We start from the raw sequence: 17,405 nt of genomic DNA, 5'->3' as shown, positions 1-17,405 counted from the left end.
AATTATATAATCTAGGTAAGACTTTAATCGAGGTCTATACTCAAATCCATTATCTCTTGAAATATGGGCATTCAATTATTGCTGCCATTCTGTACTTGAATGTTTGTGATAAAACAGGAATCTGCACTAATCAGAATTATAGGATAGATTTCAAATAGATCCACATCCAATATAGCTCACCATTTCATAACCCATCAGTGGGGGTGGATGGCCGAATGGTTAGCATGTGCACGGTGTATTGTAAGGTCTGTCATTGAGTAAACCGGAGTGGTTTTGATTCCCCGGTTGTACGTGGCAAGGAGTAGGGTCGCTTGTCCAACCTCGTGGGTTTTCTCTGGATCCTCTGGTTTCCTCCCACTGCTAAAGACCCCTACGCACAAGCAAATTATCGTAATAAAATTGAACCATGTGTTAGTCCTGAAATGACCTAGTTTGTGTCGAGTGGATGTTAAACCCCATTTCTCTCTCTCATTAACCTTTCACTGTGCCAAATTTTAGGCTTTTGTCACAAAATGTAGAATATTTCATAATTCTGCTAGACTGTAGTTTACAATATGATCACTATGTTATACAGTAATATTTATATATGAACAGATTAAATGGTAGTGGTTTACCAACAGTGATAAATGTAGATAATGTTCACCAGAAAGGTCGAGGTCTGTCAGATATCAGTTTTCCTCTCTCCAAATCAGGTTAGTTTACATACTAAACTTAGGCTGACAGCTTGAGAACAGACACTAAGCTAGTTGACCGACATTTTAAGTCCTGAAACAACAATATTGGTATATTTTGAGAATTTTGAGAAATATATATTCTGCATTCATTTAATTAAATTGAAAAGGTTTAATTACCGTAGTCTTTTTGTGTAGAACAGATGTAAACCGGAGTAGGACAATTTACAAAACAGTATACTTATTGTTGGATATGGTGGTCATTTAGGACAGAGATCTATTCTTGAAGTAGAGTAGTATTCTCTGTGTGCAGAATGACAAGTTTATAGACAACATAGAGACAGCTATTTCAATATATTCATGAATATTATACTGTTCCATGATTCTGTAAAAGTTAGGAGAATTTTCCCTCCTCTAATTCTTTCTGTTTATAAAGTATATGCAACTACGCAATGTGGACATTAGAATTGTTAATGTTAACATTATTTATTATGAAGTTAATTATACGAATATTTTGTGATGATGATAAATAATGTTAAATTGGATTTTTGGATCTTTAACAGTTGGAGGAAACTGGAGAAAACCTATGAGGTTGGACAAGCAACCCTGCTCCTTGTCATGTATAAGCATGCCACTTGATTCGTGACGGACCTTCTGATCTAAAGCAACCATATTAAACCATTCAGCCACCCATCCCCTCTGTTACAATGATATGAATAGTTTATGATAATAATGAATAATAAATTTAAATTGATTCTACAGGTTATAAACGACAAGATGATAGTGATCTACCTCCACGATATCCTAGAGTTACCTCCCCTAGACAAGATATATTGCATCGTAAATCATCTATAGACTCAGATGCATCCAGTGGTAGCAGTAGTGACAGCCTATTTAAGGTAAAACATTTAAAGGCATACCCTCATCCCTGAACCTAAGTCGGACAGGTGGCAGGCCCCAGGGCCTGGATGACAGTCAAACCTAAATCTATGATATCAGCCTCGGTGGAAGTGGATGTAAAACTCCAGGAATGAACGAAAGGCATACCCCTAAGAAAATGGAAGCGGTAAAATTTCTTAATCACTCATCTATCTCCAACCTACGCTCGACAACACTTGTTTACGATTTATTTTTGTATTTTTAATTTGTTTTGTATTTTATGTTGATAGAGTTCTCGTACCAGTCGTTTATTTGGTGATGTTCACAATCCTGTAATAAACAGCAGATGGTTGGACGATAGGAGTTTTAAGTAAGTTGTATATTATATATAGTATAGGGGTATTGGTGTATATTACATGGGATGGGCGAATGGTACATATTTGAAATGGTGGGGTGTATATTACTGTTGAGGAAGGGGGGAGGGAGGAGGGGGTATAGTGATATATTGCAGGGTTTGGGAGGAGGACGATAGGGGTCCCTCCAGTTTCCTTTCACTGCTGAAAACCACTACAGGCGTACAAGCAAGCAAATTATTCAAATGAAATTGAAACACATGTTAGTCCCAAAATCACCTAGTTTATGTCAAGTGAACGGTGTAAACCCCATCCTGCCTGTCTCTCTATTTTATCCATCATTCAGTAATATAAGTAATTTGATATATTGTTTCAGGTTATCACAAGGGGCAGATAACTGTGTATTTAACTTCTGCTGTATGGACAGTATAGAGGGTATATATATCAGTAACATACAGAGACCTGCAGCAGTAGTTAGTATAAACCAGACAAATCTAATGGACAACTTCCATAGATGCTGTTGTCAGCTTCGGAAAATGTTCCATGATTCTAAGGTCCTGAAGGTCAGTGGATAATAATAATAATTGTCTTATTATGGTCATTAAAGAGGGTGTGTGTGTGTGTTGGAGGGGGTGGGGGTTGGGGGTGCACATCTATTCAATAATAATTTATTATTGAATACTGGTAACTGTTTATTAATAGGCCTACCTGAGAAATAAAATTGTTACATGTTCTTATTTTTATCTCACATTTAGGGCAGAATAAATATTCTGGTTGGCGGGAAAACATTCTTTTATATGAAAATTATGATCCATGTGTACCCTAGATATATATTAATGTACTGTTTTGGACAGTCTAACTGCTAATAAGAGATTAATGTTGTTGTAAAGTTTATAATCGACATTTGGTCTATATTCCAGAAATTAGCGACAGGTGAGAAAGAGCCGTTATTTTATCCTGATGATAATCTGGTTGATGTTAAAGAACATGGCGTATTGTTTACTTGTCAACCGGTTACCATGACACCAGATTCTAAAAAACATAAACAATCATTTACCTACTGGGTTGTAGGGTAAGTAACTACAAGTCTCTCTAAAACAAATATCAGTCTAGAACTTGTTCACCTATTGGGTTGTAGGGTAAGTAACTACAAGTCTCTCTAAAACAAATATCAGTCTAGAACTTGTTCACCTATTGGGTTGTAGGGTAAGTAACTACAAGTCTCTCTAAAACAAATATCAGTCTATAACTTGTTCACCTATTGGGTTGGTAACTACAAGTCTCTCTAAAACAAATATCAGTCCAGAACTCGTTTAATTCTCTTCTGTATTTATAAATATATGATGAATTGAAATTAAACAATCTCAAATTAACTACAGCTAACAAGGTATCAAACTTTATTACTTTCCTGTCATGATAATGGAGAATTTGGCCCAGACAGTACTGTTTCCCTTCACAACAAACTATTGTGATTTCTTACAAATTTTTTATAAATAATGATAATTTGTATGCTAAAGTAATTAAAAATTTGCTTCTTGTTTCAGACGCAAAATCACCCGTGGCAACAAGAAAGAAATGTATGTTTGTTTCCTTGATTCAACTCCTCAGAACGTCATTGAAATGGCCTTTACATTAGGATTCAGTAAAACATGTTTTTAACATTGAAATGGCTTTTACATTTACATCATGTTATCTCATTAGTCCGTCATAATACATTGATCCACCATGTTACCTCATGGTCTGTCATGTTACCACATTGGTCTTTCATTTTACCACATTGGTTTATCATGTTACCTCACCAGTCCATCATGTTACCTCACCGGTCAATCATGTTACCCCATCGATCTATCATGTTACATTATTATTTTGTCATGGCTGATCCATCATTAGTCCTTCATGTTACCACATCAGTCCATCATGTTACATCACCATTCCATCATGTTACCAAGTTAGTATGTCATGTTATCTCATTGGTCCGTCATGTTATCTCAATTGTCCATCATGTTACCTCATTATTCTGTCATGTTACCTCATTATTCCTTCATGTTACCTCATTATTCCTTCATGTTACCCATTATTCCAGCATGTTACATCACTGATCCATCACAAGACCCTCATGTTACCTGATTAGTCCATTATGTTACCACTGCCTCATTAGTCCACTGTGTCACATCTTTAAACCATGATAACAATCCATCATGTTACCATGTATCATGTTACATCAAAAGTAGACCTTGCTACCATGCCAGTTACATATCCACCCCATATACCCCTGGCTTATTACCATCTTCCTGTTACACTCCTGCCTTATTATTGTTATTGTTGTTAAAGAGTAAACTGTGTGTTATTGTTGAAGATAAGAGAGTATATTATAATTATTGTTATTGATAATTGTTGAGCCACCATTTAATATTAAAGATGCATTATGTAAGAGTGAGATAAAGAGCTGACAGTTTTTGCTATAATAGTTCAAAAAGTAGATAATAAAAAAGGAATATATTGAAAATTGTAGTCAAATTACTTTATTTTGAGTGAAGTTTTGTTAAGAATAGCCTAATTTCTATTCATTTCATTGTTACTATAATAAACAATTAAATTTAAATTATATTAATATTTCAATCCATTAAAAATTATGACCATCCGTTGGTATAGAGAGTAGATTATGGGCTTGTCATGTGAATAAATGTGTAATTAATAGGCCAAAAGAAAGACCTACAATAGGCAGATATAGCTCTTACATTATAATGCATCTTTAAGTTGATATGGGAGGCATTCAAAGACATATTGACCTTGATCTTCTTTACATTCCGTTTCATCCATAGTCATCTTCTTCGGTAGCTATTATTCATAGCTATACAAACTCTACATCTACTTTAAGAATAGTTCTGAATGGCTGCCATATTAAAAAACACTTGTCTCTACTTAAAGATATAATGATGACCATTGACAGAAAGTTATGGATAAATATAACAGATGTACTATTTAGAATCTATCTGTTAATATGTAATGATGTTAAGTTTGTTAATAAAATTGTTATTATTGTTTTATAGTTTTTAGTGTCCATTTTTATACGCCCACATGGAAATGTGGTTGTATATTGCCGTCGCCCCTGTCCAGCCGTCCGTCTCTCCGTCCGTCTGTCCGTGCGCGGTCCACAATTTCTTGTGAACACTCTACAGACTAAATTTATCATCTGATTGTTTTGAAATTGATATATGTTGTTTGCATTAGTGAGATGAAGAAGCCTATTTAATTTCAATAAATGAAATGAAATGGGGTTTAACGTCCTACTGTTCTGCTCCTATACTGGGCTAATGAAGACGGGCATACACCATACAGTGTGCTATGAGGGAAATTTTGCCCGGGCAGCGGCACTATCGCCTACTCTTATATCGAATTCCAACTGCCAAGGGATCTTTTATGTGCATTCTAATGTATACACGGGACCTCGGTTTTTCGTCTCATCCGAAGGACTAGACAGCTGTCCTTGTCAGCCCCTCCGTTCTGCACCACTGACAAGGGGAAACCACGTCAGAAAATCAGGATGAACTTTCTCGGCCAATGCAGGGATCGAACACCCGACCTCCAGGCTAGTGAGCCAGCGTCTTAACCACCTAGCCACCGTGGCTCCCTTAATTTCAATAACTTTCGTTAATTTCTTCTGGAGTTATGGCCCTTGTTTCACTTTGTTGCACCTTGTGAACACTCTAACAACACAAGTTATCAACCGATCTGTTTGAAATTGATATGCATCATTTAAATTAGTAAAACGAAGAAGCCTATTGAATTTCAGCAATTTCCGTTTATTACGGTGTGAGTTATGGCCCTTGTTTCACTTTGTTGTACCTTGTGAATGCTCTAACCATAAAAGTTATTATGCAGTTATTATATGCATCATTCAAATTAGTAAAACAAAGAAGCCTATTAAATTTCATCAATTTCCGTTAATTACATCTAGAGTTATGGCCCTTGTTTCACTTTGTTGAATCTTGTGAACGTTCTAATGACAAGGGTTATCATTCGATCTGTTTGAAATTGATATGCATCATTTGAATTAGTGAAACGAAGAAGCCTATTGAATTTCAACAATTTCCGTTAATTACGCCGTGAGTTATGGCCCTTGTTTCACTTTGTTGTACCTTGTGAACGCTCTAATGACAAAAGTTATCATCCGATCTATTTGAAATTGATATGCATCATTTAAATTAGTGAAACAAAGAAGCCTATTGAATGTCAGCAATTTACGTTGATTACGCCGTGATTTATGCCCCTTGTTTCACTTTGTTGTTCCTTGCGAACGTTCAAACGACAAAAGTTATTATCCGATCTGTATGAAATTTATATGCATTATTTGAATTAGTAAAACAAAAAAGCCTGTTGAATTTCAACAATTTCAGTAGATTACTTCCTTGTGAATCCTCAAACAACAAAAATTGTAATGTCATCTGTATGAAATTGTCTATTAAATTCCCCTAATTACCTACAAAATAATAAATATGCAACAGCCCTTGTCGACTGCTCGGACGATTTAGCTGCTGTGGGTGTATGTTTTGTTGCCTGGCAACCTACCTTTCATTATGGCTGTATATTGTCATCTGTTCACATCTTGTCAGTTGTGCAGGATAGAGGACCTGACAAGGACAGTGTGTAATCATGGTGTGCACTAAAAGAAACCTTGACAATTGGGATTCAAAATAAGAATAGGTCGTAGTGCCTCTTTCCGGGCAAAATCACCCAAATAGTACACTGTTTCGCGTATGCCGTCTTCACTAACCCAGTCAGTGCAGAACAGTAGGACCTTAAACCCCATTTCATTTCAGTTGGTGGGGTTGTGTGGCTGAATGGTTAGTCAACTGCTGTGGTTTCGATTCCTGTCACCTGTCCAACCTCGTGGGTTTTCTCCAGGTCCTCTGGTTTCCTCCCAATGCTAAAGACCCCTACACGCAAGGGAATTATTGATATAAAATTGAACTGTATATCAGTCTCGAAATGAACTAGTTTGTGTCGAGTGGACGTTAAACCCCATTTCTCTCTCTCATCTCTGGTTGAGGGGGGTCTACCAAATGTGCTGCACATCATAAGGAATGTAAAATGAAATGAAATGAAATGGCGTTTAACGTCCTACTGTTCTGCTCCTATACTGGGCTAATGAAGACGGGTATACGCCATACAGTGGGCACTATCGACAACTCTTATATCGAATTCCAACTGCCAAGAGATCTTTTACATGCATTCCAATGTATACACAGGGCCCTCCGTTCTGCACCACTGACAAGGGGAAACCACGTTGGAAAATCCAGATGAACTTTCTCGGCCAATGCTGGGATCGAACACCCGACTTCCAGGCTAGCGAGCCAGCGTCTTAACTACCCGGCCATTGTGGCTTCCCATAAGGAATGTAAGAGCATGGAAGGGTCCTTACCCCACTCTGGATACATGTCTGCTACCATTGTGTTATATAATACAATGTACTAATATGACCTGATTGAAAAGTAGCAGATCCTGTGGTTTAAGATATGAATGCATTCATCAGATAGGGCAGTTTTCTATTGAATCGACTCGCTTTATGAATCTACTGTGAGCTGATTGTTGTTTACCGTCAGTTAGTTTTTGAAATGAAATGAAATGAAATCGGGTTTAACGTCCTACTGTTCTGCTCTGGCTGGATTAATGAAGACGGACATACGCCATACAGTGTGCTATGAGGTAAATTTTTACGCGCACGCCAATGTATACATGGGACCTCATTATTTTTCGTCACATCTGAACGATTAGACAGCTGTCCTTGTCAGGTCTTTGTCCTGCACCACTGACAAGCGGAAATCATGTAAAAAATCCTGATGAACTTTTCCGTGCCAGTGCAGGGATCGAACATGCGTTGGATCCCCAATGGCGAGACAAGCACCTCACTGCCTCCATAATTGACAATAAAATATTTGTGAAAATATCTTTTACATAAAATAAAATTTGGTTTAAGGTCCTACTGTTCTGCTCGGACAGGGCTAATGAAGACGGGCATACGCCATACAGTGTGCTATGGGGGGAATTTTGTCCAGAGAGAGGTGCTACGGCCTACTCTTATATCAAATTCCAACTGTCAAGGGATCTTTTATGTGCATGCCAGTGTGTACACGGGACCTCGGTTTTTCAACCCAGGCCCTCTGTCAAGGGATCTTTTATGTGCACGCGAGACCTCGGTTTTCCAACCCAGACCCTCTGTCCTGCACCACTGACAAGGGGACACCAGCACAAAGTCTTTGCAGTTGGAATTCCACGAAGTTCCAATACCGGGATAATGATTATTTACTAATCTAAAACAGCCCCAAGAACTCTCATGTTTGACCCTTAGGTCGACAGTTGAACATCAAACTTTCATTCAGACAAATTGTAGTTGATATTTATGTATTCTTCTTGCTGACAATTAGTTTACAGACAATGATCCTGCTGTGATCAGATAGGTCTTATCAACAACCCGGCTGTAATCAGATAGGTCTTATTATCAACAACCATGCTGTAATCAGATAGGTCTTATTATCAACCATGCTGTGATCATATAGGCCTTATTGTCAACTACCAAGCTGTGATCAGACCGCTGTTATTATCAACAACCATGCTGTAATCAGACAGGTCTTATCAACCATGCTGTGATCATATAAGTCTTATTATCAACAACCAAGCTGTGATCAGACTGCTGTTATTATCAACAAACATGCTGTAATCAGATAGGTCTTATTATCAACCATGCTGTGATATAGTCCTTATTATCAACAACCAAGCTGTAATCAGATAGGTCTTATTATCAATGAAGCTGCCTTATTACCTGGGCTAAAAACAAAACGATACAAAAGATTTCTGTATTATATTTTTGTGTATAAATATAAAATAATCATACAAATATTTACATGGTATCAAAATGACATTTAAAATATTTCTGTAAAAATTACTGAAAATAACAAAATGAAATGAAATTTAACATCCTACTGTTCTGCTCTGACTGGCTAATGAAGACAATATTGTTATAGTTGTTTTGTCACTGCTAAAAGTAGGCCATTTGCATTTTTAAAACATTTTTAAAACCTGATAAGTAAAACGTTTTTCATTGCAAATCAATTTTGTTAATCACTCTGGTTAGTAAGATTTATTTTTCAAATAATATGACATGTTGTAGTATTATCTGAATGTTGTTTTAAAAATATATAAAAAGGTTTTTACACCTAAAACTATTAATTTAAAGATACATTATGTAAAAGCTAAATCTGCCTATTGCAGGTCTTAACATTTATTAACATGACAAGCCCATAATCAACTCTCTAGATCACCCCATGGTCGTGATTTTGAATGGACTGAAATACAATCGCCATTTAATAATTTAGTTCAAATGGATAATTGAGAGTTTGATTATTAATGTAACAATGGCACTTGAAAAGCAAGACTGAAATTTTCAAGATATTCATTTTTCATTATCTACTAGCAAGAACGACTGTGTGTTTATCTAAATCTTACATAATGCATCTTTAATTATATTTATTGTGGTATACGCTTAGGTTTTTGGAATTCATATACTGAGGCACCATCAAATAAAATGAAATAGTGTCTAATGGCACCAACCAGGCTATTTTACACCAAAGAGATGCCATCAAAATGCACAACAAATTTGATGGCAATGCTGGTGATACATAATACAGCTGATGTGTGTTTTAAAAAAACCCATTTATATAATAGTTTTATCTGGCACATTAGAAAAATAATTATAGTCAATGAAAATATATTTTGAATCAACCAAATACAAAACAGAGAATCTTTTTTAACAGATTATACATTTTCACACCAAATCTGTTACTGGTACATCCAATCTGATTGGAACAGAAATTAACATCTACTGATAAATCCATTTTGATTGGTGGAGTATTTACATCTTCTGTTAAATCAGTTTTGTTTCGTGGAGAATTTATTTCTATTGTTAAATCCATGTTGATTGGTAGAGAATTTATTTCTACTTTTAAATCCATTCTGATGGGTGGAGAACTTTTAAATCCATTCTAATTGGTGGAGAATTTATTTCTGGTTTAAAAATCAAATACGATTGGTTGAGAATTTATTGGTTGGCAGATGGTTCAGCACACCAACTAAACGAGAGGAATGGAAGGACGGAATAACGTTGATGTTGTTTGGACTACGTATATCCAATCTCGGAACTATATTATCATCAAAATCATCGGGATTAATTGGGGGAGACCTGTACGGTTTGTTTTCGTATTTATCGCGGGCAATCTGCTGTAATTTGTCCATCTGCGATAATCCAAGTTCCTCCGTTAATTTATAAAACTGACTGTTTTTATTCTGAAGTAACAGATGCGGAGAATCCACTTCCTGTATTCGTCCATCGGATACCATCTGAAACATAAACAATTGCTCTATTATATTTTAACATAATTATATTGTTTTTTTGTGGGTTCTAATGAACAATCTCAGGACATGTCCATTGCACAAAAACACCTCTAATTTCAAAAACTGCAAAGGTTTATCAGCATTGTAGCACTATATAATTAGCAATCTTTCTTGAACTATTCTTAAAGAGCTGAAAGTTGTAGCTATTATAATTAAAAAATAGATAATGAAAAGGGAATATGTTGAAAATGTCAGTCTAATTACTTCATTCTGAGCAAAGTTATGGATGCCTGATGAATAGTGTAGTCTCTATTTTTATTGCTACTGTTGTTACAATAATAACAGTCTTGATTATCCATTTTTGAATTAATTATAAATGGGCAATTATGTTTAAATCCCTTGAAAATCAAAACCATTGGATGGTCTAGAGAGTTGAATATAGGCTTGGCATGTGTGTAAATGTCTAATTAATGTTGCCAAATGAAAGAGATGCGATAGGCAGATTGAACTCTTACATAATCATCTTTAAGTGAATTCACATAACGATTGAGCATCCAAATGGTTTTATTTAATTCAAAGATTTTGTATCTGGGCAATCAAAGTCAAATTTAAGGGGAATATCCATAAGCTATAAGCTATTCTTGGGTCACTATCTACTAGTTAATGGGTGGGTGGTATTCTTGGGTTAATCATCCACCAGCTAGTGGGTAGAAGAAAATAAGCCACCAGCTAGCTGTTTGCTATGTGAACTATAAATCTAAATTAGAAGTGTTACAAATTATTCTAGAAATATGTATATTATAACTGTGACTTACCATAACTCTATCATAATCTACAACAGTATCTGGTAAATGTGACATGTGAATTACGGTGCAGCGACTAAATCGGGTTTTTAATGTGGACAATATTATAGCATTACATCTGAAATAAAAAATATGTTAGCATTACATCTGAAAATACAAAATATCATAGCATTACATCTGAAATATAAACAATATAGAATTACATTTGAAATATAAACAATGTGTTCATAGCATTGCATTGAAATATAAATAATGTGTTATATCCTAGCATTACATCTGAAATATAAACAATGTGTTATGATACCATTACATCTGAAATATAAACAATGTGTTACACTAGAGCATTACATCTGAAATATAAACAATGTAAAATATTAATAAATAATAATAATATGAAAATTTATAATGTGCTATAATCCATGTCACATACTGACAGACTCTTAAGTGCCAACCACACATCAAATACAAGAACTCAATAACACATGCCATGTGACATGTCCAGTCATGGACCCTGCCCCCTCCTCCTTTTAAACTTAATCATTAAGAATACCTGTTATCTAAACTGGATGATGGTTCTTCATAAATGACTATTTTACTCTGTCGTAACATGGCTCGACACAGACGGAATAATTGACGATGTCCAACGGTAAAGAGATCAACTATAGAAGATATATCTGTATACAGACGTTGTGGTAGAGATTCTACAAACGATGACAGATTCACCTAAAAAACAACAAATATAATACTTCATTAAAGATACATTATGGAAGAGAAAACCAGCTTATTACAGATATGTCTGTTAAACATGCATTATGCAAGAGCAAAATCTGCTTATTACAAGTCTTTCTTTAGGCCTGAAATGTTATCTAAATTATCAATTAGACATTAATTATCTTATCCAGACCATAATAAACTCTCGATGTCAAGGCTAGCCTTCGATGTTGGCTGGATTAGATTCCTATATGCCGCTAACGGCCGTTGATAATTAAATTAGAAAAAGTGGATAATCAAGACTATGCTGTTTATATTAATGATTTTAGTAATGATGACCGAGACTATGCAAAAATTTCACCCGCTTCTTTCTCGGCTCATAGTGGATCAATTTGACTGAAATTTTCAGGAAATTACCTTTACACTATCTAGTTTTTAACTATTATAGCGAGAACTGCCATCTCTTTATCTTATCTCCCATAATGTATCTTTAATTACATTTATTCACATGACAAGCCCATAATCAACTCTCTAGAGCAATGGATGGTTGTGATAGTTAATGGATTGAAAATTGATCGCCATTTACATTTAATAATTTATTCTAAAAATGGATAATCAAGAATTTGTTTATTATCCCAGCAATGTTAGCAATGAAAATTGAGACTTCACTATTTTTTATCAAAACTTCAAACACTCATAACTTCACTCAGAATAGCGAGAACTGTCAGCTCTTTAGCAAATTCTTACTTAATGCATCTTTAATCATTCTAACAGAGTACTCTACCCAATGCACAACCATCATCCTCCTCTTAAAGGAGACTGTTCTATCACTTAATTAACACTAGAACTACCAAGTAAAAAAATACATGCCCATCAGCAGCATTTTGAAGGGTGGATTTCACAGTAAGAAGGGTGAACTTCATGGTCAAAAATGTTAAGAAGGATGGTGGATTTCATGGTGAGAAGGGTGGAATTCATGGTGAGAAAGGTGGCATTCATGGTGAGAAGGGTGGATTTCATGGTGAGAAGGGTGGAATTCATGGTGAGAAGGGTGGAATTCATGGTGAGAAGGGTGACTTTCATGGTGAGAAGGGTGACTTTCATGGTCAGATGGGTGACTTTCATGCTCAAGATTGAGACATGATGAGAAGGGTAGCTTTCATGGTGAGTAGGGTGGTTTCATAGTCAGAAGAGTGGCTTTCATAGTCAGAATGGGGCTTTCATGGTCAGAAGGATGGATTTCATGGTCAGAAGGATGGCTTTCATGGTCAGAAAGGTGGATTTCATGGTCAGAGGCAATAAATACACATACAATTGATGGATTATACAGAATTGTGACAAGAGTTGCTTCTAATGATTAGCTGAACAATCCCGAACAGTTTGAAAAAATTTCCTAAAACTCTGAAATACAGAGCATTTACAAGGATATGGTGACAGGGGCGTTCACTTTCCACCCACGAGCAGAAGTAGGCCTACTAAGGGCGAAACGTAAATTTCCAATAAATAAAACACACCTCCTCTAAGACTCTCCATACTTGAGCATCTGTATATCGAGCTATCGGATCTAGATTCTGTCGAATTGTTCCCAAGAATAACGTTGGATTCTGAAATGTACAATCATATAACAATCTGATTAACATACTTTCGATGGTCTATACTAGATGAAGACCTGACCAGTTGTAGTGGAAGGTTGCCTCAGAGGTCATACAAGTGACTTTTGACCCTATGATGTCAGGCATTTGACTAAACAATCAGCGTTGATGTTTCTAGTGGGTTGCTCACAGTTCCGTGCACCGTAACAGACCGCTTCATTGGCTAATCCCTCACATCATCTTAAATGTGGGTTATATAACAACTCTTCCAGATCCTAGTGTAGTAAAGGCACGTAAAACGAATTCTGAACTATAAAAAAACGAAACGAAATAGGATCTGTGTTTTAATCAGATTGATCATATAGATCAATCAATCAATATAGAATTGTATATTGCAAACAATACTTTGGTTAAATTTCTGTATGTGGAATCTTTTGTGGAGAATTTAAGTAATATTAGGTAATGTAATATATTGTGGAGGGTAAAGTAATATATTGTGGAGATTTTAAGGGTAATGTAATAAATTGTGGAGATTTTAAGAAGGATAAAGTAATATAATGTGGAGATTTTAAGGGAAAGTAATACAATTGGAGGTTAAATTAATATATTGCAGAGAATATATTGTGGTGATCTTACGGGTAAAGTAATAATGTGGATATTTTAAGGGAAAAGTAATATATTGTGGAGATTTTAAGGGTAAAGAATTATATAGGAAGACAGCAAGACAAATATTATTTTCATCTTTGGTTTTTTGATAACTCACATTCAAACTTCATTATTAAATTGTGGGGTTGGGTGGTCTAGTGGTCTCTATAAAAAGGTCTGTCAGTGAGTCAAGTGGCATGGTTTCAAGCCCACACTTCTACGTGACAAGGAGTAGGGTCTCCTGTCCAACCTGGTGGGTTTTCTCCATGTTCTACGGTTTCCTCTCACAGATAAAGGCCCCTACTCCCAATCAAATTATTGAAATAGAATTGAACCATGTGTTAGTTTATTATTAAATTATAAATTTGTAGAAACCTGTGGTATAATGGCTATTTTATCTCGTAACCGTGGTAACGCGATATTCTGTATATCTACACCATCTATGCGTACAACACCCAGATAATCTATCATCCGAAATAAAACATTGATAAACGCCTGCTGTTCTGCAGCGGATTTAAATAACAAACCAATCTGAAAAATATAACACAAGACAATTTTACCTGGCAATGTTAAAAAGTTATTATTAATGTGTGCCCTAATATTTCACCAATACTAGGAATTGTTTTGAACGATTACCTGGAAATGGAGCTTCAAATTTCAACAGATAAAAATACAGACGAAGGTTTTAAAGTTCAACAGACCATAATACAAACAAGGTTCAAAGTTCAACAGACAATATAAAGGCACAACAGATTGTTGAGATATCTTATAAAATATATACTACTTTAATATAAAGACTGTTGTAACTGGTCTAGCCTGGACTTTATCAAAAAGATAGCACAATTGTTATTTCCTTGTCAAAAACACATCAAGATGGCGTCGTTAAATCTCAATCATGGTGTTGGCTGAGAAAGTTCCTTAGGATTTCCAGCATGTTTTCTCCTTGACAGAGGTGCTGGGAGGATAGGTCTAGTTGTTTAGATGGGATGAAAAACTTGGATCCTATGGACATTGGCGTACATGTAAAAGAATCCTTAACAGTTTGAATTGCACAAAGAGAACATATGGTGTATGTTCATCTTCATTGGACTGGTAAGTTTGAAAAAGTAGGATGTTAAACCTCATTTCATTGTCTTACAGTAATAAGTATAGTTCTCACCTTTTCCTCCGCTCTAATGCAACACCAAACGCTCTTTAATATATTTGGCCCCTTTGACGTCTGTGTGAGAGTGACACCCTCTAGTGTTAGAATACCATATTGAGGCCAGTTTAACGAAGGTTTAATATCTGTTTCAGATAGATCTAATTCTGGTGTGATCTGATAACATTGAAATAATCTCTCCACGGAACTCATCTACAATTAGATATAAAAACACTTAAAAACAATATTCCAGTATTTGTATAAGATTTCAGTATAGGTGAGAGAGAGATAGAAATACTATTTAACATTCACACAAACTAGGTTGTTTCGGGACTAACATATGGTACAATGCCACTTGACTCAATGATAGACCTTATGATCTAAAGTGCACACCTTAGACCACTCGACCATCCAACATCCCTCAGTACTAGTTGATCAGACATTTAACATAGATAACCATAATAATGATCAGGACCGCATTAACCTTTTGGGGATTCAGGACACATCAATTGGGAGCGGGGGGGGGGGGGGGGGGGGGGACTGAATTAAGGAATTAAAAAAAAATAAAATGTTTGGTCCACTGTGGTAGCTAACCAAAGTCAAAAATTATCCATGGATCCCTTTTTGGTGTAAATGAGATTCTATCGAATGCAACAGCCAGAAACTAAAATGGGGACACTGATTGTGGACTGAATGAGGACCCATCCTATTTTTCAAATCTAAATTAGAATCTCTCGGTTATCCAATGGAACTTTTGGTCTTGTACATGGATGGGGGGTTTGGGGTATGAGGGATATTTGTCCAACTTTTCCCTCCATAAATCTGGTACTAAAAGTGTCCATTTGTTGAAAGATAATTTTTTTATACAAACCTTAAAATGAACAGCAGCTGATTTCTTCATGGCAGGTTGATGTACATTGAGCAAATTTAGAGCATAAAATAATGATAATCCAATTACACTTGAATGTATTGGTGCTCCTGAAATATATAAAATATACAAAATAGTCGCTGATGACACACTCAGTTGGTGGTCATTTCCAAGAGAAGCTACATTCTAAGAAGTAGCTTCAGCCCAGGCCGTAACTAGCTCAGGGCTATGAGGGGGTCGGGAAGTGTTCTCAGGGGTGCTGTAAAATTCACGGACAATGTAGATATATATTATTGGGGGTCGACAATTTTTTCACAGGATGGGGGGGGGGGGCTTTGCCCTCCCCTGTGTGGGGTTTAGAATCCTACTGTTCTGCTCCAAACTGGGCTAATGAAGATGGGCATACGCCATACAGTGTGCTATGAGGGAAATTTTCTCGGGGAAGCGGCACTATGGCCTACTATTACATCGAATTCCAACTGTCAAGGGATCTTTTATGTGCACGCCAATGTGTACATGGGACCTCGGTTTTTCATCCATCCAAACGACTAGACAGCTGTCCTTGTCAGGCCCTCACTCCTGTATCACTGACAAGGGGGAACCACCCAGGCGAATCTGAATGAACTTTCTCAACTAATGCAGGGATCGAACACCCGACCTCCAGGCTAGTGAGCCAGCGTCTAACCCACTTAGCCACCGTGATCCCCATCTGAAATCGAAGTCAAATGAATATAAAATGGTGACAAATGTGCTTTCCCCTTCTGGACCAATTGATGCCACTTCTTTCAATTTTCTGTGAAGTTAAAAGAACTTGATGATACTTCTTTTAATTTTCTGTGAAGTTAAATGATCTTACCTTGATAGTTAACGACAAGAATTGAACCAATGACAACACCAACTATTAACAGAAAACCAATTAAATCAACTCTCATTCCAAACCAACGATTGGCTGCTAGATGTAAATAACAGGCTGCGGTGCTGCGATCCTGGTTCACATCAAAATTATGTAAGAAACGCTGTTCTACACCAAACGAGCGTAACGTCTGTATACCTTCCATACTGCTCACCACATGACTACCAACAGCTCCTTTAGCTGAAAAAAAATAGAACATTCCAAATCTGATAGGCTTCATATTGGTCAAAAATGATACAGAGATTTCTGTGGGGATGCTTTATTGTTACTACAGAGTGATCTAAATTGTTTCCCCCCCCCCCCCCCGACTCGACAATTTTTGAAAGACGCATGGTCTCTAGCATCATTTTGGTATTTATTTTGAGTAACTGGATGTCATTATGCTAAAACACAGAAACTGAGGTTGGCAAAAACTTAGCTGTCAGTTTCATTTTAAAGATT

The 17,405-nt window shown here is 36.2% G+C and overlaps 2 protein-coding genes across 6 annotated transcripts in view; one reads left to right on the top strand and one right to left on the bottom strand.

Moving 5' to 3' along the window:
• Nucleotides 1-4,948, top strand: part of LOC126829851 (protein inturned) — a 38,290-nt gene extending 33,342 nt beyond the window's left edge. For both annotated transcript variants that reach the window (XM_050560008.2, XM_056102929.1), the window contains 6 exons: nt 595-692; nt 1,434-1,570; nt 1,841-1,920; nt 2,280-2,466; nt 2,824-2,975; nt 3,448-4,948. In XM_050560008.2, the coding sequence (XP_050415965.2) occupies nt 595-692; nt 1,434-1,570; nt 1,841-1,920; nt 2,280-2,466; nt 2,824-2,975; nt 3,448-3,562 (769 nt within the window). In that variant the 3' untranslated portion in view covers nt 3,563-4,948. The remainder of the gene's footprint in view (nt 1-594; nt 693-1,433; nt 1,571-1,840; nt 1,921-2,279; nt 2,467-2,823; nt 2,976-3,447) is intronic.
• A 3,799-nt stretch (nt 4,949-8,747) lies between these two features.
• The window catches only part of LOC126829850 (ATP-binding cassette sub-family C member 4), a 40,123-nt gene continuing 31,465 nt past the window's right edge, over nt 8,748-17,405 (bottom strand). For all 4 annotated transcript variants that reach the window (XR_008789086.1, XM_056102997.1, XM_056102999.1 and 1 more), the window contains 8 exons: nt 16,908-17,144; nt 16,055-16,161; nt 15,202-15,396; nt 14,418-14,573; nt 13,320-13,409; nt 11,645-11,817; nt 11,107-11,212; nt 8,748-10,297 (listed from right to left, as the gene is read on the bottom strand). Coding sequence is in view for 3 of the 4 variants with exons in the window: in XM_056102997.1 (XP_055958972.1) it covers nt 9,977-10,297; nt 11,107-11,212; nt 11,645-11,817; nt 13,320-13,409; nt 14,418-14,573; nt 15,202-15,396; nt 16,055-16,161; nt 16,908-17,144 (1,385 nt within the window). In the remaining variant the exon portion in view is untranslated. The remainder of the gene's footprint in view (nt 10,298-11,106; nt 11,213-11,644; nt 11,818-13,319; nt 13,410-14,417; nt 14,574-15,201; nt 15,397-16,054; nt 16,162-16,907; nt 17,145-17,405) is intronic.

This window comes from Patella vulgata, chromosome 8 (assembly GCF_932274485.2).
Source record: "Patella vulgata chromosome 8, xgPatVulg1.2, whole genome shotgun sequence".
Taxonomy (NCBI): Eukaryota; Metazoa; Mollusca; class Gastropoda; family Patellidae; genus Patella; species Patella vulgata.
The sequence above is the reverse complement of the archived record's forward strand: the minus strand, read 5'-3'. Positions and strand labels throughout refer to the sequence as shown.